General features: G+C 32.9%; 3 protein-coding genes across 4 annotated transcripts in view; 2 read left to right on the forward strand and 1 right to left on the reverse strand.

Annotated features, from left to right (window-relative positions):
- Positions 1-3,098: 3,098 nt before the first annotated feature.
- Positions 3,099-23,125, forward strand: LOC111048474 (neuralized-like protein 2). Its single transcript, XM_039436992.1, has 3 exons — positions 3,099-4,177; positions 15,116-15,117; positions 23,030-23,125. The coding sequence occupies exons 1-3, from the start codon at positions 3,484-3,486 to the stop codon at positions 23,108-23,110; spliced, it is 777 nt and encodes a 258-aa protein (XP_039292926.1). The 5' UTR covers positions 3,099-3,483; the 3' UTR covers positions 23,111-23,125.
- LOC111048475 lies at positions 10,326-16,114 on the reverse strand. Of its 2 annotated transcripts, none has more exons than XM_022334363.2 (4): positions 15,953-16,114; positions 15,089-15,258; positions 13,490-13,597; positions 10,326-10,495 (listed from the first exon to the last, which is right to left on the reverse strand). In XM_022334363.2, the coding sequence occupies exons 1-4, from the start codon at positions 16,067-16,069 to the stop codon at positions 10,369-10,371; spliced, it is 522 nt and encodes a 173-aa protein (XP_022190055.1). In that variant the 5' UTR covers positions 16,070-16,114; the 3' UTR covers positions 10,326-10,368. The 2 variants fall into 2 exon arrangements, with proteins under 2 accessions (XP_022190055.1, XP_039292928.1); XM_039436994.1 differs by having other exon boundaries at positions 15,089-15,251; positions 15,953-16,106.
- Positions 21,834-26,151, forward strand: part of LOC111048476 (pre-mRNA-processing factor 19) — a 58,677-nt gene continuing 54,359 nt past the window's right edge. The window contains exon 1 of the mRNA XM_022334364.2: positions 21,834-21,985. Within this exon, the coding sequence (XP_022190056.1) occupies positions 21,967-21,985 (19 nt within the window). The 5' untranslated portion in view covers positions 21,834-21,966. The remainder of the gene's footprint in view (positions 21,986-26,151) is intronic.

The following is a 26,151-nucleotide window of genomic DNA, read 5'->3' on the forward strand; positions in this document are numbered from 1 at the left end:
GCTGAATCGAAGCTGGATTCAAAACTGCAGTCTGTGCCCGGTTGAGAAAGGAGACTTAGTCTCCGAAAATTTCCCCCATTTCTAATGTAAGTTTTCAAGTGTTTTCAATCTATTTATATTGTGTCTCCTTTTTTAATTTATATTACAAACTTTAAAGTGTCTTCTGTTATGTGCTATTTATAAATATAGTGACAATTCGTTTTAGTGGCTATTCGAAAAACTAGTTCATTAAATCATATTATGAAAATCAAGGCAGAGGCAGCAAACAATCTCGAAATGAAATAATTATCAACATTACCATTAACTGATAACAATATCAAAAATTGAATCAGTCTCTTCCAGTAAACCAATTGAGTTCATATTATTTATTATACTATTTATTCTATTAGTTATAAAATTATTATATTAAAATCGCATTTATAGGTTAAGGGAATGTTGTCATAATAAACCTAACCTGAAACGTTTGAATGCTTAGAACACTAGTATAGAGTTGAGATCGATCAGACCTGTGTATTATATAATAATGTGATAGCATGTTTATTTGTGAATTATTATTTTTCGTTATTGTGTAGAAAAGGAGAAAGGAATCTATAATAATAAGCTAATCAAAATTATTAGCACAATAAATGAGTTTATTTTTGAAAAACAAATTATAAAAAAGAAAAAGTCTTCTGATGTACAATAATAGCAAAAAAGTTACAAATACTTGTTGTATGTAAGTCTACATTGACAAACGGTATTATTTAATTTAATTACATTTATTGTTTGGATTATCGACAAATAAATATTAAATAGAAGCGATCTTGCTAGATTTATTCCTCTTTGCATGAACAACCAATCAGCAGAGAACAAAGAAAGGGATACCAAAATTTGAATTGTTGAGATGCAACACAGAATGTCGAGATCTCTGTTATTATAATTTTCTTTATTATTATAATTCACCTACACTGTTGGAATTGAACTGTATTTTGAAATGATTGAATTACATTTATGTTTTAATGTATTAATTCGTCTTGTAAGTCAGGTAATTGAATGTAAACAAAGGAACAATTTTTTCATAAAAATATGACGTGGCACTACGTCACTCAGCTACAACCAATAGCAATTGTCTTATGCAAATTAGAAACAGAGAGATTCAAAGAATTGTAAGCTCAATTCCTGGAAGGAGACTTCTTCTCTAGCACTGACCTTGCCCTAGTCACACGTTCTGAGTGAACTTGCATTTTGTTGAAAAATTTTACATAAATTGTTTCTTAATTATTGTTAATTGATGAATTTAAATGTTAATTGTAAAGTTCCTTTTGTTTGTAAAAATAATAATTAATGTAAAATACCCGATTGAATCTACATGAATTACTGAGTAATATACCAGCAACACGTTCTACTTTGAGGCCAGAAAATCCAGCAAATGGCAGAAGAATAATTATTTGTGAACCAAGAAAAAAGGAAAACAGAGTTGTGTGAGTTGTTCTTCTAGTGAATATTATTGGGGCCCCATCTACGATTCATGAGTGATATAAATTCTAGTGAAAATTAATGGTCATGACCAAATTGCAATCAGGGAAAATCCAACGTCAATATACATTATAATAATCATCATTAAATTAAATTAATTTATAATCTGTCTATTGATCAAGCTATTCCAAAGCAGAACTCACAACCCTGTGATTATCATTTTATCATATCATTTTCTTTTAATTCATAAGTAACTATTAAAGTATAAATTGTACATGTCTGGTATTGTTAAACCAGAACACATTATATTGATCACCACTATTCACTTAAAAATTAAAATTTTCTATCTGCTTATCCTGAAAATTGTCAATATATTGAAATAGCTGAGCATATCTTCCAGCTCGTTTCTTTTCTGAAAACCTTAATATCGTATTTGACACGTTACCATTGGTATTGTGATAGACCTCATATGGTCAATGTAACAAGTCAAATAATAAATAATTAAATAATTAAATAATTTTATTCATTTTATTTTTTAAGTCGAGAAATTAATTGAGTGGAAAGTTGTGGATGGTTGCTAATGTATCATTGGATCACTGCGGAATTAATAAATATAATTCTGCTTACATTTGCTTCTACATTGATCACTGTCGGCGGCTTAGCTTATAATTTCCAGACTAAATCGAACAGTGTATGCGGCATTTTGCAGGATTTAAGTCAATGTAACCCAACACTGATAGGATTAGATGCTGTACTTGAACCTCTTTTCAGAAATTATATTTATTTAATAAAGTATTCATTATTAATTCTAATAGCGGTGAGAGACACGATCATACATGGATTTGTGATCTATATCTTTGTTCAGGTTGCATTGGGTCTTTATCAGAACAAAAACCAGGTAATAATTTTAAGATTGCTTTATTCAAGCTCAGTACAAAATTGGAATACTCCCAAAATCCCAAATCTGGGATAACCCACAAATTTCTCAACCAATTAAATAAATTCTCAGTCCCGATATTACACAGAGGGTCATATATTCATGTACCCATAAAAGTGAGAATTTTCATAAATTTATATATTTTTTGTGTGGTCCATGCCCTCCATGGAGCTAGGCCTGTCACAATATATATAATTAATAACTTATATATATATATTAATAATATCAATATTAATATTATTATTAACCAATAATTGAAATATAATGAAAAGGCAAACGTATAAAGCGTATTTACCTATTTTATAAGGCTACGGCTATCGATGTTAAACAATTTTTTATGATAATAGATCAGAGATCGGAGAAAACGTATTTAAATATTTTTTAGCAAAGGCGGGACAGTCACCCTGGCGGTAGACAAAGTCGAAAGGAGCAAATAATCTCAAATTGACTTGTGATGGGATTTCAAACAAGACCGCTTGTTCAATACTTGGCTTAGTGCCAACTTTACACTGCAAAATGTTTTGGAACAATACTTGCACAATGAGATTTTCCTCGGAAAGTCATTCATATTAGAATAATTTCATTTTTTCATGAATCTTTTGATAACTCTAATCTTATTCTGATTACATTCTTCAAATTACAAAATCACACAAAGGAGTATGCAATCAGCTGATCCTGATATGCACTTCCATTGCACTTTGCTTTTGCCAGATGCCAGTTGCCGATTCTGTTTCTGTCTGTTCGGCTACAATCCTACAAGTTCAAGATAAACTGAAACAACATTTAAAAGTCGTCTTGAAACTAACTATTTAATCTTAAAATTGTACTTAAATGATAAGAATAATTATATTTTGTAAGAAAAAAACTTGATTATATTTCAAATTGGAAATTCTAGGTATATTATGATCGATTGTAATAGAATGAGTTAACCTATCATTCGATATCATCTAACAATTTTGTAAATAATAATGATTGTAAAATTCTGAACATGCAATTTTATAGATAATGTGTGTATTATCTTGATTCATCAGTGATTTCGATTGTGACAGTTTTGTAGTTTTGTGTTCACTTTTCAGTTGAATTATTTTATAATGGATGAAAAAATACCTAGAAAAATAGCAAGTAGGTTTCATCCATATCATGGAGATAACATAGTGATGTTTGAAGACAATACTGTTGCATTCCGTAGATCAAGCTTTGCCAATGGCTTGACATTTAGTGAAAAACCCCTATTACCTGGTGAAATATTTTTAGTTGAAATAGAAAAGAATGAACGAGGATGGAGTGGTTATATGAGGTTAGGTTTGACACAACTTGACCCTCAAACAGCCAAGATTAGTGGACGTATGCTGCCACAGTATGCGTTGCCCGATTTATCAAATATTAGTATTTCGTGGATCTATGCAATTACCAAATGTCAAAACAATGTCTACGAAACCGGTGCAATTTCCTTGACCTCCAAGGAAGACGTAGAGCCAAAATATTTTCTTGGTGATGACAACATTGTTCGAACATCAAGGGGCACCATACCTAGAAGCGTTCTGAGGCCGTCATCTAGTGAACCAGCTCATCAAATTCTTGCCACTGATATAGGAAGCAGAATTGGAGTTGTTTACATTCCAAGTGATAGATCGTTAAACGATTTAGCTGAAATGCATCTGATTATTAATGGCGAGGATCAAGGTCCTTGTTTCAAAGACATTCCATATAAAGACAGTCCATTGTTCGCTGTGGTTGATGTTTATGGAACAACCAAACAAGTCAGAATCATTCAGTTATATGGGGGTAAGTTGTAACGTAATTAAGTTATTAGACTACTGTTTCACATATAAAATTCCTTCTCATTTATTACTCCAGTTTTAAAAATCATATACCTATAATCTGAAAAATGTTTTTCAGATTATATCCCCCTCTAAATAAAAATATTCAAACGTAAGATTAAATCTTTCAACACGCGAGTAGTCGCGCCCGCGGTAAATTGCCTCACAGTCGTAACTTTTGTATGTAGCTTTGGGAATTTTAGTTTTCCAAGGTTTGCTGCTCATGTAATCCTCGCTGTGACTGTTTTCTAGAAAATCTTGAACAGTTTGAGGATGACAGAATGAACGTTGATTAATTTCAATATATAGGTATTATCTTCCTATTTTATATTCCTTCTTCTGATTTTAACTTTCATTATCTTTTTATTCCAACTAGATGTCAAAAAATGAGTCAAATAAAGAAGGTAGGCTATATTCATTCCATTCATGAGTAGATTATTTTATCCCATAAAAATAATAAATTCTTACAATAAATTTGCAGTATGTATTTTTGTAATCTCCTCCATGTATTATGTTATTATATACTATTAAATAGTATATAATAACATAAAACACGTTGAGAAAGATTTGAAATTAATAAATATTGAAAGATCATTGTCAAAACCAACTGTTTATATTGTAGGGAGCCATAAGGGTCAGTGTGAGCAAAATGCTCTGCAAGTCCGTGCGACTACTCGCGTGTTAATTAATATATAACACCTAGGCCCTACAACAATATTCAGCCCCATAGAATAATACACTATAATATGACACTGGTGTGTGGTACAACATATTTTTCATTAAATTCCTGTAAATTTCGAAAAGTTTTTAAAATTCTTTCTATAGATCTCTTTTTGTTATAGGTACAAATCAATATTTCTTTACATTTTAATGGTATGATGCCACTTTTATAAAAGTTTTCGTATAAAATAAGTTGAGACTTGTCCCTTCATTCGGTGTCGTCCGCTGAGCGATCAGGGAAAAAGTAGTCCACTGAGCGATCCATTGTTCAGAATAACAATAACGTAGGCAGTCGTTATGAATGGGAGGACTTGGGTCATTAATAATCAGGGACAGTGACGGAGGAAGGGCACAAGCGTATGTGTATACTCGAAATATGATATTGATGATTGAATCAGTACCTACTACCTCCCATAAAAAAGAATCGTTTGTTGAAGAATATTGTATCTAATGAACAATATTTTTATTAACTGTTGAAAATTTCGATTTGGGTATTATTCTGGTGATAGTAAAAACATTCGATTCATGTATTATCAATGTATATCAAATTGGAAAAATCTTAGAAAATTTTAGTTTATTTTTCAATTATTATTTTTTGGGATTTAAGCGCCTAAAATATGGTAGCCATTCCGCTTTCATATACACTTACTATAACGATTGTGGATTGGCATAAATTTAAAATTTGTGATTGATTGTAAATGTGGATTACTTCAGATATGTGAAGTTGATCTTGAATCTTCTTGATATTTGTGAGATACTTTATACTTATCTATTTGCAGTAGTGTTACTCATCCACTTAAGAAATTCAGATGATTGATAGAACTTATTGGAACTGTAAATTTTTATACAGGGTGTTTACGAACTCCCTACAAATACTCTATAGTGAGGTCCACGTTATAATGGCAGTGAACAATTAACAATACTGTTGCTGTCCTTTTCTATCATACAACAAAACAGATAGCGCTATCTCTCTCTATCTTTGCAATGTTGTCAGTTTGCCAGAATATATTTTTTTTACTTTTGACAGTGACTGTACAAAAGTAACTCAGCCGCCATTTATTTTCTTCATTCTATCAAAGTACTTTGGTGCACAAATCGTTTAATTGATTTAAAATGTATTTTTGAAACAATGAAATAATTTTTAGACATTACCGTATGAGAAAGACAAATTAAAATACCTGAAATGACATTTTAAAAGTTGATAACTAACCATCCTAGACTTCATCCATGCTTCAGTTAGCCAACACGTTTAGGTTAGACCTACTAGTAAATGATAATTATTATTAGATCAAATTTAATGGGATGAATTGAGTAACAGCTGTGTACAATCAGTGGCAAAATGGAGAGACTTGGCAACGTTTTTCTCCTATCTTTCTTCACTGCCATTATAACGTGGACCTCACTATAGGGCATTGTTCCTGGGTAAGGAACATATCTAAATATCATACTTGAATTGTCCGGAAGTCTTCAGTTGCTCACACATTGGCCATTTTGCTTTTTTCACTTATTATTTTTTTCGAAATAATGGTTAAACATATGAAATTGAAACTAACTTTGCACAATCATTTATAACAAATAGGCAAAGCTACAAAAAATATTATGATTTTTCAAATTCATAAAACAAAATGGCGGCCATTAAATTTTGTTTCTTAAATAACTCAGAAACCGTTGGTTTTACAAAAAAATTACAAGAATTATTTTTTTAAATAAATTTAATTGCCTATCGATTGGTATCAGTATTTCTGAGATTGGACCAATATTAACTGAGATAAGGCAGCCTTAGTGATAGGAGACCACTGAAAGTTTGTTGCAGTACAAATCAAGGTATGCCAATAAGAGTGGCACCAATGATGCAACAATCTCTATTTGCATTGCATGCTAATAATAAGCAATTTTAGGTCATTTCAAACAATAAAATAACGTTGCATAACCCTTTAAAGGTGAGACACCAACCACTAAAGCTGTCATATCTCATTTAATATTGGCCCAATCTCAAAAAATCTGGTACCATTCGATAGGCAATTAAATTTACTAAAAAAAGTTATTCCTGTAAAGTTTTCGTGAAACTATCGGTTACTGAGTTATTTAAGAAACAAATTTTCTAAAACAGTTTTTTTTCTCTAAGCAACTATTTTCTGTTTTCTTTATCTAGTTTTGTTTTGCTTTTTGATTTTAAGTTCTCAATAATATTATTTCTAAATCATTTGTGTCATACTTTTTGTGTAAATAAGGTTTGTTTTGGCGTTTAACTGTAAACCTCTTTGAGTTGTACTTTTTTCATGTAATGTATTCTCAATAAATTTTAAATGGCCGCCATTTTGTCTTATGAATCTGAAAAATCATAATTTTTTTGTAGCTTTGTATAGTTGTTATAAATGATTGTGCAAAGTTTCAATTTCGTATGTTTAACCATTATTTAGAAAAAAATAATAAGTGAATAAAGCAAAATGGCCGCTGTGTGAGTAACTGAAGACTTCCGGACAATTTTAAAATATGATATTTGAAATACGTTCTTCCGACACTTTTTGGCAATTTTAGAAATAATTTTGAATAATTAATTTCCTTCTAAACCTTTAACCTTGAAACTTTTCTAGAACTATGGAGGATGATATTCTACATAAAATTCTGTGATTAAATTTACAAATTTTAAAAGTTGCAATTTTACACACCTGTGTTATATTCGAAGCTTGTAACTGTATTACCAAAAGTTGTAACAATACTTACTCAATTAACAAATCCTCAATTTTTTATTCCAAAATATTTTTTTAATTATCTTATCTATACTGTATAGATAACACATATACTGTATGTGTGTGTGTGTGTGTGTGTGTGTGTGTGTGTGTGTGTGTTGTGTGTGTGTGTGTGTGTGTGTGTGTGTGTGTGTGAATGTTTTGTGTGAGTGAGATTTATTCACTATTAAGATTTCTTGCTTTTAGTTTTCTCTTTTTTCCTCTTAATTTATTCAATTTGTAGCAAATTGATTTAGTAGTTCCTTATAATTTTTAATTATCATTTAATTTCAAATATTGTAATGTATATTATTATTTTTATGTAACTCATCATCGTGGGTTAAATGGAAGAGGGGACTTCTATTGCCTCAATTTCGCCCACATCACTTTTATTGTAAAGTGTAAATAAAAGTCATTTATCTATATCTATCTGTATTAGCCCTACTATATTTATAATTGTTGATTATTTAATTATAAATTACTACTATCAAACCAACTACTGTTTGATGTTGATAGTGATGGCAGGTTGGGGGTAGAGAAACACAAGCGTCACACCTCTCTGTGATTATTATATTCTACATTGTTGGAATGATAATCTTTTAAACAGTAATTTCATAATTTTCCTCAGTCTTCAAATTAAGTTATTTTTAGCAGCCTGGATTGGGAGCTGTAACATTTATAAAAATATCGTTTTTCCAAGTGTAAAATAGTTCTTTTTCTTCTTCAAAGAACTTAAAATAATGATCATTTATCAGAGTTTGACGAGTGGAGGGCAGAGCTCTCTAGTCTCTAGGCACTCCGGTTACCAATGACAGTACTCCCCAACCTATTACATTCTTCATTTGCACCAATAAATGAAGATAAATCATTTTTCAAATGTTATTAATTAATTCGTAGTCTTAATATAAACTTATTTTAGATTTAAGCCATTAGCCAACAAAATATCATTGGAGATTGTGTGAAAATTATAATTTCTCTTATTTTGAGTTTGAGATAGGATGCTCATAATCCTTTTCATAACTTTTATAAACGTTTAGAGGACAGACATTTTCTAAAAAATACAGGAGATTGTGTAGTTCGGCAGTAATGGATTCTCAATAATTTTTTTAGTAATATAATTTCTGGATGTTCGAAATAGTAATTTCCAATTCATTCAGCCTTCGATTTTCCGTCTTATATTTTTCTGGCAAAATAATTCATGTTCCAATTATTAAGTTCTACATTTCTAAAAAACACTTCATAATATGAAGGAAAATGCACTAAGTCCAATTCTTCTAAACTTTGATTCATTATTAGTTTTCAATTAATCCTATAAACTATGAATGTTAAATGATAATTAATTATCAAACAAATTAAGAATATTTAATTTCTTGCAGTATGAAATTATTTTGTAAGTAATCACTATAAGAAATTGATTGATGTTTGAAATAAGAAATTGATTTCCTGAAAATTTTACTTTTATTAGTGGATTCTCCTTGTATGCCCACGATATAGTGTTTCATATGGAAAACACTATAACCATGACCCACACTTTAATAGCCCACTATAATTCATAACTTTAGTACAGGCGTCTCAAGATTGCAGACATTCTTCTCTCCTTTCTTCCAGCGCGGCATTCGCTATGCAGAACTTGCATTCATCTTGAAAGTTTTCAATTGTGATTTTTTACTCGTATTAAGGACTGTTTCTCTCTATAGATTTGGGATATCTTTCATAGCAATACTTTTTTGAATTATAGATATATCGCAATATTTGTAGAATAGTTTCTACATTTTTACCTTACCTTACCTTTTACGCGGGTTTTTACAGCCTGTACATTTTTAAAATTATTTCATTCTTTAAAAAAAAAATTTTATTCCTATTCCAAAATTATTGCATTCTGTGGAGTTTTCAAATCTAAAAATCTACCATCAAATGTTTGCACATCTGTCCAATGATGAAGATTTGTTTTTCAACTATACACTTCTGAACTCAATGCATTTAAAAATGCTTTATTTTTTACGTGAAAATTTTCAAGTGTTCTGCCAAAAACAGTCTATTAAACCATGTTCCTCAAACATTGTCGCTACTTGGTTGAACAGCATTAACTAGTTAATCGTTATGATAAAAATAACTGGATTCTTCTTCAATCGATATATATTATAATATGATTGATTGATCATGCATTTATTTTTAAAATTCTTAATTTGATTTTATCATTAATATTATATTGAAAACTGAACGTTAATTTTATTAATACATAGTTCTTGATTGAAGTTAAATAGTAAAAGACTATTTATACAAGTTATGTGTTTTACAGTTTATTTTAAATAAATCGAAGTCAATCCAATCATTAATGGGTGATTCCCATTCTCCCTCTTAATGGGTAATTATTATTGTATAATTTCAATTTCTATTAAATTTATGTTGTAAATTGAGTTTTTTATCAATATTATGAAATGGGTAATCCCTCACATCTAATACTAATATTCGGACTTACTCATGCGCCGCGAACGTGTGCCTTCATCAGCTGTTGCTATGATTGTTATATATGTATCTTACTGTAACTGTACCAATACAGCTATAATCAGCTGTGAAAAGCAAAAGACGCGCGTCCGTGGCACATAAGTCGGTCACCTTTAGAAATCCGACAGTAATTCTTATTCCCAAATTTATCTGCATGAGTTGGTGAAATGAGTTCAACAAAAAGTTTATTTCCTATTACAATTTACAATAGAGTGTAAAGTTGATCCGTTGCTCGGTAGACTTCGCTAACCATATCAACCAGGCTGTAAGGGCAGTTTGAGTAATATTCTCCACAGTTGTCCAATAGAGAAGAATTTGTGAGTTTCGGCCTTGAATCAAAGATAGCTCAATGAATACAAAACATAAAACCAAATTAAACCAACCAAAATTAATCAAATAACAAAACCATGGTGTAAAACCAAATTTCGTTTTAGTGATTTACGGCACTCGCGACCAAAAATCATTTGAGATCACGATTGAAGAAGAAACAATCAAATCAAATTATCTTTATTAACTTAATTTTGCAATGTTACTTTGATTTTTAATGAATAACTTATAAAGCAGTCGGCCTATATCATTGAGAATTTGATGAAAAATTAAAATTAATTTTTTCATTAAAACAACTACAAATCATAATATAGATATGACTGGACGAGAACAACAAAACTGCACGACTCTCAAATTTCATACATAGTGAAACCAAAAGATTAGGTTATATTTTCTTAATCAAGAATTTGAGTTCAATTTCATGTCCAAAATGAAAAAAAATAGAAATGTATAATATATTAGCACTGAATTAGAACTAATACACTTGATAAATCACTGAAAACTTATAAAATTCAGTTATTTTAGAAAATTAAAGCCAAAAATACCCTAACCCACTCACTTTTTTCAAGTAGTTCCTTTACCGAATTCTTTTTTACAATGAAGCACAGATCGGGAGAGAAATACTAAGAATACCTTGTACTATTTATCTCCCAAATTAGGTATCAGAGCTCACCGACCGGCAGTGCGTACGTCAGTCGCGCTTGTCTTTTCCATAGATATTCCATGTATCCGTACATAGCAGGACTGACGGCACGCATGCGCACAGACCTCTTATATACTACCGGACCTGAGCCTAGAAAAAAAATGGCCGCCGTATGTGGTGGTCTTATAGGAATTCCTACTCAGAAAAAATCACTAATCAGCTGTTGGAGAGCGTCTCAGTTCGTCGAAATCTCAATTTGTCTAGTTCCCGTTTAAATTATCAATACTGGCCACCACATACGGTGGCCATTTTTTTTTTTGTAGGCGCAGGTCCGGTATATAGGAAGTCCTGGTCGAGCTTGTGCGCATCCGTTCCATCGGTCGACTGACGCACTATTGAAGCAAATAGAAGCTTTCAGAGCTGTACTGATCAGAAGCCCGATCGCAACATAAGCTGACACCTCTGCACGACAATAAGCTGATATTGAATTGAATAGTATAATGAATGAATTCAATTAATAATGTCATATTTGAATTCAGAGTTTTTCTATACATTTCTTCAATCATTTCTAAATTTTTAATTGGAAAAATCATATATTACTATTACTAGTAGCTCTGTGAACAGTAGACCTCACGCAGTATTCTCATCCACAAGTACCTGATTGAAACTATAGACCTTATGGAAATACAGCAATAGACTGGCTTCTCCACACATCTGTGTAATCACTTGTCAGCGGATCTATGATGAATAATTCTATAGTCTGATTTTTACTCTAATATTGGCGTATGAAGGAGGCTTCCTTTTATATTATCCTTGAAATGCAAAATTTCCAAAAACCTTGTATATACGTCGACACGCAATTAAAAAAGGAACATACCTGTCAAATTTCATGAAAGTATATTACCGCGTTTCGCCGTAAATGTGCAACGTATTAACATTTAGGGCCGGTTTCCAAGCTCGGGATTCAGCTAAGTCCTAGACTTTAAACAGCTGGAGTCAGAAAATTGGTTTCCCAATACAGGACGTAGTCGCAGTCATTGTCATAGTCACGTTTGAATTAAATTTCGAAAAACTAGGAAATTGAACACAAAATAAAATAAAGAGAAAATAGTGTAAAGTTTCAGCTATTTTGAATTATTTAGGAATGTCTAATTTCGTCAAGGAAAAACGTTTCCAATTTATAGAAATGAGAAAATTAAAACTACAACTACTGTTATGAAAGCTGCGACTACGCCCCGTTTTGGAAAGCCAATTTTCTGACTCCAGCTCTTTAAAGTCTAGGACTTGGATCCCGAGCTCGGAAACCGGCCCTTGAACATTCAACAAAGAGAATTGCCAAACCGTCGACTTGAATCTTAGACCTCACTTTGCTCGGTCAATTATCTAAATTTCTTTGATCCGTAGCTTGAAGTGACTGAAAGTATTCCCAATGGTGATACAAGATCGTGATGGTGATCGTGAATGGTGATACAATATTGTGAGTCAGATCAGTTCGTTCGTCAGGAGTGTTCTAAATGTGTAAAACTGATGTATGGATGCGTATGGTACATACGCACTGACGGTCAGTCGAGCTCTGTAACCGGCCTAAAAGTCCAAATGAGGTTATGTCTCCTAGATTTCTACAAAATCTGTCCAAAAATATTTATACAAACCATTGATTATACATTGATTATTCATTAAACCATTTATACATCCAAGATTGATGATTTCATGTTCTATAGTTTACAGAGAATTTTAATAACACCTAATAACATGGTTGACCAGAAATTGCTCAAAGAGACTATTTCAAGCATAGAGAAGTAAAATAATTCAGAAAAATTCTTCAAGAATGCAAACTACGATACTTGTCATGTTTTCAGTTCCTCAAGCTCTCAGTTTATCAAGTTTTCAGTTCGGCTTGTTTTCAGTATTTCAAATTCACTGTTAACTCTCTCTGAGTACTGGTAGCTTTTTACCGATTGTTATTTCAATATTTTCATCAAATAGGCTAGTTGGTTGATTTATAACCTTACAATAAGTCAGCAATGTGATACTTTGCTTGAATGGTGGTATATAAATCACTGTATAGCCTACAGCAGTTTTATATAGACTTTAAAGCACTATTGAGATGTTTAAGACACGTGTTTCCTGGCTGTGACTGCTTACTTGAGTCTTAACTATACATCTAACTCGTGCGTTAAAGACCCCTGTTATAAAACTGTTGTATAAACTACCTATTAACTACCTAGCTCTTATGTTTTATAAACTACTATATAAACTTATTAAGCTATGTTATTTTATGTTACTTCAAACTTTCGTTCTTGATGAAAAAAAAATCCTTATGTTCATGATTTATTGAAAAAGTCCAACTTACATGGCAAGAATTTGAAGTGCCTTCGAGAAAATATTCTTTCCAATAACTGAAGCATCTCTCAATTGACATACAGTTTTCTCCATGCAATTCCTGGCCTTCAATCCGAACCTAGAAAATGAATCAGAATTGTTCCTGTGGGATTTGTTTGTTATTAAGGTAAAAAACCAGTCTTCGAATTGTACTTTGAAGTCAACTATTGTACGGTACTCTAATTACTTTGATAACTATTAATTATTGCCTAACCAATAATAAATATTCTTCGTATAAAACTCCAATACCTTCATCAAATTGCAGTGTTACATGGTCACATCTCATTCAATAACAATTGAACATAGCAATCTAATTATAAAGCTAAGAATAAAGCATAATGTTGGAGAAGTCATTACAATGACAAGAACAATTATTACAATGATAGATATAGAAACAACAGCTTCAATCTACAACTGTATAAACTTGTCTCTTTTTAATTTTAATAAATAACTTGGGAAAAATTTTATATTTTGATTCATTTTTATAGGTCCATTTGATAGTTTTTTGTTTGTAATAAAACTAGTTCTCTTCAATTATTTATGACACTTGAAAATGTGTAATTAGCGGAAACTGGTCGTGTCTTGAAAAGAGTATACAATCCTTGAAAGTATAAGAGTAAAGAGTATCCTTGATCAGTAGCTTTTAAAGAATATAGTATATGTCTATACATCTCACAATATGCAAGTCTAAAATAGCTATTTATGTATTAAGAGCGTAATGCGCGTCTTTATCGCTCGCGCAAAACAGTTATAACGCGACACGAAGTGGAGCGTGATAATTTTGCAAGAGCGATAAAGAAGCATTACGCGCGAATTACATAAAATTTTTTTCCACAACTGCCCAAACCTGTTAAATTACTTATATCGGCGGAGATACAATTACCGACTTTTTAGGTTAAGATCTGACCTTTTGGTGAGGTGCTTACCGTCAGCTGATTAGCGAGCGTAAAGAAACTCATCTGCGCATGCGCGAATGATTAGCGAGAGTAAAGAAAATCTACTGCGCATGCGCGGATGGTTAGCGAGCGAAAAAGTAGATTTTCCTCAGAATAAGCTTTTTTACGAGGAGAATTGAGTATGTAAATTCTTTTTACGCGCAGTTGTAGAAAAAATAACTTCTATGGCTACAATTTTCGACTTGAATTAAATTCGGGGTTATTAATTGATGTGGCACTCAATAATCCTCAACAACTTACTCGTAAAAAATCTGATGTTTGACAATTATTGTTAGCAAGAAAAACTTGACAAGTTTATCTAGAACATCAAATTTAAAACTAAACAAGATTATCTGGTAAATCAAATTTTAGTTTCATAGATATTAAACTACTCTAAGTTTGAACGGATTATTCCGTTCAAGTTTTAAGTTATATTGAACGAATTTATGTTTGATAGATATTCAAGTTTATCTGTTAAATTAAATTTTCGTTTGATAGATATCACAACCTATAAATTAATTATTGATTGACTTGTGAATGAAATAATTAATATATTTCAAATAGCGGCCACTCAAATACGGTATTATATAAAATCTAAGATTTTCCAATACTGAAATAAATAGCAATTTCTTTACATTTCATGAAGGTCCTCGATTATGGAGTGGTCAATTATACGCTGCTTTCTGTCATACGGTGAAAAGAAGTGACTAAGGTTTGAAGGCAGGTTCATGTTGAGTAGGATTCCCCCATTGGCCGCCAACGATCTGTATGTCACTTTTGTAGGAGCAGCAAAGCCAACTGCAAACTCAAATGTCATGATAGGAAAAAATATTAAAAAATTATTTTTCCGTTATTGTCCACTGAAAAGCTGTATATCATCACTAGAAGGGCTATTTTAAAATAGTATTAAAGGTGTCTCAGGAATACATTTTGCATCTTTGAAACTTATTCAAGGATGTGCTGAACAACATGCGCAAATAAAAAACAGGTAATTCCCCAACAACTCTAATAAAATTATGCTACGTATCTCCAAAGAGATAATGTAAATAAATAAATAGGCTTTAACTTCTGGTATAGAGATAGTTTCATCTTAAACGTAAAATGATGATATATGTAATAGTATGTTTGTCAACCAATTATCTCATCATTGTAAAAATAAACTATTATTTCTATGCGAAATATCCAAATCTTTGTTATAAAGCTTATTACTTTCAGTAAGAGGAGTTATACCGTATGATATAGATCATTGTATCGATGTTCACTTGGGGACTACCGTACCACTGCAATACAATAACTTCACTAATTGTGTTGGAAAACAACACAATAGCACAGGCCCAACTTAGCACACTGAATAGATAATTATTAAATAAAAAACAATAAGCTAGTCAGATATTTTCGTGTCAATTTAACTATTCAAGTAAAATTGAAACATATTTTGTTTTCATTATATGTAAGTGCTCATTTTTTTATGAATAGATAGTAATTGTCGGTCCACTTACTTGAAGTACACATCCTGGTGTATAAATAAGGTGTCTTCCACTCTCGCCAAACGTATTTGCTACATTAAAACTAATGTAAACTATGAAACATAAGGTCACTGAGATGAGAGTCTTCATTCTGTTCCACTAATGATGGCGACACTCTGCATGTCACACTTTTCAAAAAGAAGAGAAGAAATGCCATCAATTAGCATATGCATGTGATGTTTACCTGAAACAATTCACAAGAAACTAATGTATTTGAACCACATATTACAGGAACCTACATTTCTATGGTTAATTATTATTTGAAGAAAGTTTTAATAGCAGAATACTGGAATTATTGAAAAATAGTATACTTTTCTAAGTATTGTTTTTCTAGTACTCACCCTAGGGTTAAAATAGTCGAGCGGCCTGGGTATAGTGTATTAGAGAGAAGGTAGCCGATAAAGTTGAAAATAATGCATGTACCGGGTATTCAAATGTCAGAACATATTGGAGTGGTGAAGGAGGGTGGAAGGTAGAAGGAAGCGGAGACAATAATTAGAAACATTCATAATCTAAACCTTCTCTGAAACACTCTGTATAGTACCTTCCAAAGATTACACTCTACCTAGCAAAGATTGCGGGTCAAGTGGAAGAGGAGGCTCAAATCGATGGCTCTTATTGCCTGAACTTCGCCTACAATAATTAATTTCTTGTAAAGTGTGAAAATAGAGACTTTTTATCTTCATCTATATACCGTACGGTATGGTAGGTACTCTCATCGCTCCACTATGTTTTGGCCCTCAATTTCAATATACACAATAACAACACAAAACTATTCAGATGGCAGGTAAAACAGTGACCACTTTTTAAAAAAAGTTCAGATCATCACTGATGATCTTAAAATTATGTTTTTAAAATTCCTTCCTAGCAGGTCAAGTTTAACCAGCAGGCTTGATTTGCATGCATTGCATCGATTTCGGACTAAATTATTCTAAGAGCTATTCTTCCACATCTCCTTATATAAGTTATCATATAAGGTGAAACATTATCAAGTATGACTTTTTAACCGGGACGCTCTTGAAGAAGTTGAAATAACATGTGCTATTGAAAACCCAAAGGATCGCTAAATTCAGGTTCTTGGAGGGGGGGGGGTCTCAAAAAAGGTCAGCAGTGTTTAGAATATCTACTGGTGACAATTTTTCAAATTGGCAATTCAAGGGAGGGTAGCAGCTGAATTCTTTCTCCAATTTCATTGGAGGGGGGTTGGAGCACCCCTGATTAAATGAATGGAATCAGCTTTATTTTGTACTACTTATTTACATTATGATTATAGAGTATTCCAGACCCCGGACATGCTGATCAGGACCCAGTGGCGGTTCTGAGGGGGGGTCCGCCCCCCCTTGACCAGGGAAATTTTTTATATTTTTAGGGGGCCGTTTAAACACATTTGCTAGACTAACTAATACCTAAATCTTTTGAAAAACTCGCATTGTAAAACTACAGACTATGTGATGTGAACAGCTTAATTATTATAAACTACAAAATATTTTTTATACCATACGTAATACATAGTATGTATAATAAATATGTAAAATATGGTTTAAAAAATGTGTTGTAGTTGATAATAATTAAAAAAACGTATGTTGTATTTAAGTTGAAAATGGCCATACCCGTGTGTCCCATCAACTCCAGAGGATTTCATCTGAAATTTGCCACTCGATCTTATTCAGTGAATTTTAGTGCTCAAAATGCTTGAAACGTGAGTTTTAATAAGAAATAATGCCCCCCGTACCCCCTTTCCAGGTGGGGGTAACAGCGTTGACCCCCCTGCTGTTGCCCTATACCGCCTACCCTTACAATTATTACTATCGTCCGACCCTGTCTGGACCTGGACCAAAAATCGCTTCTTTGAACACCCCTGCTCCTCAAGAGTTGGTCTATCTCATTTGTAAAGATAACTTTTTAATGTGGAGATTGTTTTACTATGTGAAAGCCAAATCACAAGTGCAACATAATTAAAATCCTTTTTTTTACAAAAAATATCTCTGGTCAGCAGTACAAAGGTGTTAAGTCAAAAAATCTGATAGAGAGGAAAGAAGATATCAAAAAATTCTAACACAAGACTTGAAACACATTAAATTTCAAAGTTAACACATTATATTCGTTTTTATCCACAGTTCTGAATGGTACTGATGCATTTAATCAATATCAGATAGAATTTGATATTTATTCAAATTTTATGACTTAAGCCGTTGAGAGCATCCATATTTGATGAATGATTGTTGACTTATGTCTAAAATACCAGATTCCTTGCATATAGATTAGATCAGGTAAATTGATCAAAATACTCTTTCAGATAAAAAATATATTTATTTGATTTGAAATATTACTCAGTTTAATAAAAAAATGAATCAATTATTATTCTCTTCATCAATATTTACATCTCGTAGGTCTGGATCTATATCACAAGCCTGTGAAGCATGGGTTGTCAGACTCCTGTAAAATTCGTGGAATAGAGGTGGAATCAGAGGCAAAAGATCATTTTTCTTCTCCAAACTAATTGGTAAAATCCCGTTGTAGGATTTTTTACATGTAAATGACATAATGTTTTTCCCCCTTCCCTTGAAATTTATTCTTTTGAATGGTACATTTTCCCCTAAACTCTCTTTGTAACGCACAATACCCACTTCAGACTTCACATACTGGAGCCATTGTATGTTGCGCCAGAAAAATTGTTCATTCTCATCGTTTCTTTTCTTGAGAACTAAACCCACTTTCAACAACTGGGGAAAGCTGAAAAAATGATCCTGCTTCATTTCGTGTACCACAAATGGATTCTTCTTGCTACATGACCGTACCAACTGGTAACAGTCATGTGGGTGGTAAATTGGTACCTGGGTCTTTTTCTTTCGTTTTTCAATGATTGAAAGATCAACATCACATTCCATGTGAGTATGTCCTGGAACTAGAAATTTATGGTTGATTGTATGGATGTGTGGGAAATCAGATACAGCCTTCATAAACATGACAGATACATGTGAGTTTTTATTTGCTGAATACATTAGGGTTTGCTGATGACTATCAAAATTGTCATTTTGTTCCATTCTATGAATACTTGGCCAGAATGCAACTCCTCACGCATGACAATAAAAATTGAATCAAACTCAAATTTTCGATAAATCAGTCTGACCTCTTAAGAGAAATCTTCTGCTGCTTCCATACAAACTGGAAGCATGACAAATGATTGAAAACTTGATGTAATCAAATCTTGAAGAATTTAAAATTGATCTATAACCACCCTCGGTTAAGCAAGAATCTATATGCAAAATTTCAAGTTAATCAGTCCAGTAGTTCTGACGTGATAATGCGTCAAACATAATTCCCTATAATTATACATGTATAGGCTACATTTATAATCCAGTTCTTTCCTTTATTATAGTATAGAAGATGATACATGGATGGATGATCATTGTTATTTTACTAAAAGATAGAATAAGTTGAATAGTTTCCCTTTCAGAGGGAGTTTTGACAACCCACAAAACTCATTTTTCATTTGAAGATATAACGAAAAGGTGTATATGACCTTATTTTTTGCTCAGCTTGCCAAAATACCCCTCATTCCAATATTAAAATTTTCGACTGACTGTACAGTGAGTCAGTCATTCTATCAGGGCACGAATAATTTTGAAATTTTAATTAAATAAAAATGGAAGAATATAATTTCTTTATGTAAATAACAACACCTTTATTCAAAGACATAAAAACTGCATGCGTTTTCATATTGCCGATACAGCATTGATGAAACTGTAAACGTTTATTCAGCACTTTGTCTCAAAAATTTCTAGCTGAAAAATTAATAATCCATGCCACGTGTAGGACTAAACAGTGCATCAGGAAAACGAAGTTTCAAAACTATGTTTTTCAGATAGAAAGCAATATAGAAACAGATGTTCCTTTTTTAATTTCGACCATATGATTTGGTAATTTTTTAATGAAATCGAATGTACCATTAATGAAATTTAAACATTAATTCTGATAAATCTAGAAGGAAAATTAAAATTTGGGCTTCCAGGTGCACGAGATTGATATTTTTAGAATCTATGTGCAAAATTTTGAGATCCAAATCATTCCCGTTTCTCCGGTATGCAATCCACAAGTTGACATGTTTTGATGCGAACTAACGAACACACGAACAAACACAACCCTACTCTCTCTTATTATATAGAAATAATTAATCAAAAACAAATCAATTCCATACAGTCATGTTTTCCAAGTGTCCAATGTTCAATGCTCAATCTGTGTTATGCCATTGCCAGTATGATAATTCTAAAAACGTGTCAGTGGTAACAACGTCACAAGTAAGATTTAAGTACCAAAAGGTGGAACGCGAGTGGTGCGATATGAATGCCATAATGTTGACTTGAGACTTTTGTACCGCAATGGGAAATTCATCACAGATGATACTAATGTTATAAGTAAACTTAAGACGTTTGTACCATCCTGTGAAATTCCTTTATATGATGATGTGAGATGTGACTAAAATACCATCATCAATAACTCAGGTAATATTCATAGTAGACTTATGCCGTTTGTACCATCTGAAAGCAATAGTTATTTGTGCATCTAGGGACTAAAGTGCAACTTTTTCTCCCTGAGGGAAACTGTTGTCGCCCGATGGCGTAGCCGAGGGCGACAATTTCCCTGAGGGAGAATAAGTACTTTAGTCCCGTGATGCACACAACATTTTTCCTCCACCTACACCAATACCTATAACAATGAATAATTTGTATATTGAATAATTAAATAAAAGTTCGCATAAACGAAAACGTACCTTTAGATGAACGCTCTCGTAGAGATGCCGATGACGTTAGAGGTGTGTACTTTTTCATATCCACGTTAGAGGTGTGTACTTTTTCATATCCACCAACGGTTGAACATAACCTAACAATCGAAATAGAGCTACTTATTTCCTAGAGCTTTCCAAAGATCGAAATAGAGCTCTTTTAGCACACTTGAAATTTGGACAATATGAATGTCAACAATGCTTGCCGTCGTCGACTGCGGAAAAGTTCGCATAAACGAAAACGTACCTTTAGATGAACGCTCTCGTAGAGATGCCGATGACGTTAGAGGTGTGTACTTTTTCATATCCACCAACGGTTGAACATAACCTGACAATCGAAATAGAGCTACTTATTTCCTAGAGCTAAAATATTCCAAAGATCGAAATAGAGCTCTTTTACTTTTCCTCTACCGACCACGACAGTGTTGCCACATTCCTCATTCTTCAATCGCGGCGTTGTCGGACTTCTTCCCATGTTAATCTTATGGGTTTATTTTTACTCCCTTGGGAGTAAAAGTGATCACTTTTCCCGCTGGGAATTATTTTTAGTCCCATGGGAGGAAAAGTAGTACTTTAGTATTCGATTCCAGGGTGTAAAATGAGACTTTTGATAGTAGGTGGAGGAAAAAATTTTTTTCTACATTTATCTATCGACATACCGTAACTCATTTTGACCAAAAATTGACTTAACACCTTTGTACTGCCGACCAGAGATATACTCTTTGACTTTTTTTTTGGTTCCTGGAAATTAGGCGTAAGCCTGTGGTATTTTTCTGTAAATTGTGTAATTCTGAATGATTAAATATATAAATATTAGGCCTACTGTATAATAATTCAAAATACAGTACTGTACATCCCGCGGTATTCAAGTTTCGCGCTATTCGAAAGGGATAACATTTTGTGGAAAATACATACTTTTTCTCAATCAAAGTGAATAATAATCAATCATATCAATCCAGTTCTAAATTCATTGTGATCGAGTGATTAAGGATATAATATTGATGAATTTATTTACTCTAAAAAATAAAGTTTCTGAATTGCATTCAAAATTGGAATATATTTAACAGTTGGTACTCTATACGGATATTATTGTGTGTGTGCGTGTTGATCAATGGCTGATGGCTGTGTGTTCCTAAACTGAAAGCAAGCGTTTGATGGCCGGGTTGTATTTAATTTGTTTATTGCATTATTGAACTTCTTGAAAATGGCATTGTGTTGCGCAAGTAAGTAATCATAAATCTATTATCCCATACAAATTATATTAATAATTAAATCACAGTAATAATTAATCTAACATGATTCCCTCCAACATAACCCTCTGTGGGTTATGTTGCCAGAGTTAAAACTCAATTATTTCTAAAAGCTCACTATTTGTCTACTATTGAATGATAATTAAAAATATTACTAATTGAATGAATGTTCATTGAGTATATTATCATTGTTAAAATTGCACATTTACATGCTTTGAAGAACACCGGCCGTAGTGTAACATTCTAGGCTTACGACATGGTAGCGTCTTTGAGAAGGAATTGAAAACTTTACTCTTTTTTAGAACTTGCGTACATTAAATATTAATTTATGAATACTAAAAACCCCTTCCTTATTCTAATAATTTAAGCAACTAGTTGAATATGAGTTTTCAAGTTGATCTATTATTTATCCATAATTATTTGATCATTAAGGGCCGGTTTCCAAGCTCGGGATTTAGCTAAGTTATCTAGACTTTAAACAGCTGGAGTCAGAAATTGGCTTTCCAAAACGGGGCATAGTCGTAATCTACGTTTAAATTAAATTTAGAAAACTATAAAATTCAACACAAAAGAAAATAGTCTAAAGTTTCAGCTATTTTGAATTACTGTAGCCTATTTAGGAATGTTTTATTTTGTCAAGAAAAAACGTTTCATATGAGTAAATAGAGATTATCATAGAAACTACGACTACGCCCCGTTTCGGAAAGCCAATTTTCTGACCAGCAGGGTGTCCACGCAGCGGGAAATCCGGGAATTTTACGTGAATTTCATTTGGGCGGGAAATGTACGGGAATTTTGTCGAGATACGGGAATTTTTTGACCCTTCAGTCAACTAGCTAATTGTATAGTGTATACTAATTTATAATACTAAAGTACAGAGTTGAAATTCAGCCGGTGGATGAGTGGTGTATTAGTGATGGGTGACGCAGGTTGGAATATCAATATGGGGTTTTATCCCAAACTTCTGTTCTGTTCTGTTGATTTCTTCTTCTTCCTCTTGTACCTTTCAGGGTTTAGGCATCTCTGCCTGTTCCGAACCTCATATCTGCCCATCTTTTCCTTGGACGGCCTCGGTCTCTCTTGCCTACTAGCTCGTAGTTGAGCACCAATTTTGGTAGCCTGTCTTCCTCCATCCTATTCACATGCTGGTACCATTTAAACCTACTCTGAGATATCTTTTCATTTTTAGAAAATACATTAAGTTCTTTTCTTATCTCAGTATTTATTAAATGATTCTTTCTTTCTTCTCGGCTGCACCCATAGATTCTTCGGAGAATCTCATTTCAGTTGCCTGTAGTCTACTTTCATCTGGCCCTGACAGCATCCCGGTTTCACACCCATATAAAAGGGTTGGTGCAGCTATAGTTTGTAAAATTTTAGCCAGGTGCTCTGGCTAGCATTATTCTTCAGATTTCCATGTATGGTACTACATATGTTTTGGAAGCTATGTATTTTATTGGTAGTATCTCTCCCTTTCCTGTAAGAGATATCACTGCCCAAGTAATTGAAATTTGATACCTGTTCCAGGATACTATTATTTAATACTACCTTGCTTCTTACTGGCTCCTTTCCCTTGAAAGCCATAACCTTCGTCTTTTGCTGTGATATTTTCAGGTCATATTCTTGACAGAGGCTGTATAGCTTGAAGATAACTCTCTGCAGGCCATCCTCACTGTTCTGTATGATTGTAAGGTCATCAGCAAAGAACAAGCAGTCAACACATTTTGCGTTTATGGTGATTCCAGTATTAATTTCAGACTTCCAAATCCTGATTACGTCATTCAAATAAATATTAAACAGAGCAGGTGATAATCCACACCCTTGTCTTACTCCTTTATTAGTCTCTATTTCATCAGATATGGAATGTCCTACTTCTATTATCACCTTTGTATTTCTATATAAACTCTGGACTACTTTTATAAGGTGTAGAGGGTAACCAGACTCATGTAGCACTTCCCATAGTTTCATCCTATTTAGTGGATCGAAAGCCTTTTGGAAATCAACAAGGCAATGTGTGTTTCCAGGTTCTGTTGATTTATTTTAATAATTTCGGCTTCAAATCATCAGTTTTCGTAGTGTCAATGATATCTGAAAACATAATTCCAAGACATAATAATTATCTTTCAATCACTGATTTTTTTCCTAACATGATTAGAATATTATCTTATTTGGATTCTATTTTGATTTGGATTCATACTTTCTTGTGAATCAATAATATTGATAATCCATTATGAATCAATAGGTAGCCTACTAAATAAATTGACGAATTCAATCAAACAGGCTCTAGGATATTATAATATATTTTGTAACAACAGTATTTAGAGTACGGTATCTATAATAATGGAAAATTAATATCATCCACCTTGCTTATCCGGGTTTTCAGGGTCATTTCAAATGAGCAACATATTGGATAAACTGTTTTTCCAGCTTGATGTTTGTATGTACCAGCAATGCGAAAACGCATTCTTTGATGTTTATTTTTTATCAATAAATTGTAAATCTATGAGATTTTTTTTCTATTATAATTTTTTCAGTCCCTTTTTCATTTAAGTCACTGATAGACTGACTGACACACTGTACAGTCGACCGAAAACGTTGTGGAGTGTCGTGCAGAGTACAGTTCAGTAAGGGACTGTTCTGAATGTTACAAATCGCGTAATAATCCACTTGTATCGATTTCTTCAGACCAAATTGCAAAAATGACGAAAAATTGAAAATAACACTCCCTTATTCCGTGATAAACCTTAATTATTGATTTTGGCAATCCTAAAAAGGTCCTCTTTGACATTTCTTCAACTACAAAAGTACGTTTTTGGCCTGCCAAAACATCCCTTTTGGGGGGAAATTATTCAATTCTACCTACTTTTTCGTGAAATACAATGATCAATGATTCAATGGCAATATTCATATTGGTGTCACTTTTTGTGAATTAGTATATACTGTAATATTTATTAGTATAAATAAGATATTGGTATTACAAAATCTATTCCAGTCAACCTCATGGTTAGTCAGTGGAATTAATTATATTAGTTTAAAAATAACAAAATTATTATGATTTTAAAAGGAAATAATTGTCATGATACTAAGTTCTTGGTCATCAATATGGGGGCGCGACAGTCGAGACCGACGACATTCGAGGCCTACGACCGTAGAGGACTGTTTTACAGTCCTCTACGGTCGTAGGCCTCGACTGTCGGGAGTGTACGAAAATTTGAACACTTTTTCAGGAGTCCTCTCCCGTCGTAGGTCTCGACTGTCGGGGCTGCACAAAAATTAGAATGGCCTCAACTGTCGCCTAACTCAGGCGACATTTGAGGCCTCTTTTTCAGGAGTCATCTACCGTCGCTGGCCTCGAATGTCGCTGGTCTCGACTGTCGGGCCTGTACAAAGATTAGAGACTCGCTTGCAGCAGGCGACAGTTGAGGACACATCCTACTGCGATTCCAGACAAAATACATTTTATAATGATTATAACTTATACATATGATGTTATCATCATATGAAAGTAATCATGTGATTAATTCCATAAGCAACATCGGTAATGAAATAAATGAACAATTTAGTTTTTATGAGAAAAGCTCAATGTATATATAGATCAAGAAAATGTAAAATGTGAATGTGTGAAATTGATAAAAGTTATTGATTTGTAACAGGATATTGATTCGTAGAATAATATCCTACATCTATCATGAACTGAGAATTTGACATCAAAGTATCAAAAAGGTATTTACGAGTTTGAAAATTTCGTTTTTTATGATGAAGCAACTAAGGTTTATTTACAATTGTAAAGTTGCAATACTTATTCATAATATGGAAGGAATAATGGGATATTATTCAATTGCTGGTAAATCCATACAAATTAAATGATAATATTCTTTTGGTGCTGTCTACCATTCTGGAGAGCCTAGCGCAGGCGACAGTTGAGGCCTCTTTTTCAGGAGTCCTCTACGGTCGCAGGTCTCGACTGTCGGGAGTGTACAGAAATTAGAGAGGCCTCAACTGTCGCCTAACGCAGGCGACATTTGAGGCCTCTTTTTCAGGAGTCCTCTGCCGTCGCAGGTGGGCTGTACAAAAATTAGAGTGGCCTCAACTGTCGCCTAACGCAGACGACATTTGAGGCCACTTTTTCATGAGTCCTC

Source organism: Nilaparvata lugens, chromosome 10 (assembly GCF_014356525.2).
Source record: "Nilaparvata lugens isolate BPH chromosome 10, ASM1435652v1, whole genome shotgun sequence".
In the NCBI taxonomy this organism is placed as follows: domain Eukaryota; kingdom Metazoa; phylum Arthropoda; class Insecta; order Hemiptera; family Delphacidae; genus Nilaparvata; species Nilaparvata lugens.

What these genes read in the sequence shown, in the direction of transcription:
- LOC111048475 (XM_022334363.2), bottom strand. Translation starts at nt 16,069, where the DNA reads ATGAAGACTCTCATCTCAGTGACCTTATGTTTCATAGTTTACATTAGT. An exon ending in CACCAGGATGTGTACTTCAA is followed by an intron (nt 15,259 to 15,952) that starts GTAAGTGGACCG and finishes ATGACATTTGAG; the next exon opens with TTTGCAGTTGGCTTTGCTGC. An exon ending in GCACTTCAAATTCTTGCCAT is followed by an intron (nt 10,496 to 13,489) that starts GTAAGTTGGACT and finishes CTTTGATTCAAG; the next exon opens with GCCGAAACTCACAAATTCTT.
- LOC111048474 (XM_039436992.1), top strand. Translation starts at nt 3,484, where the DNA reads ATGGATGAAAAAATACCTAGAAAAATAGCAAGTAGGTTTCATCCATAT.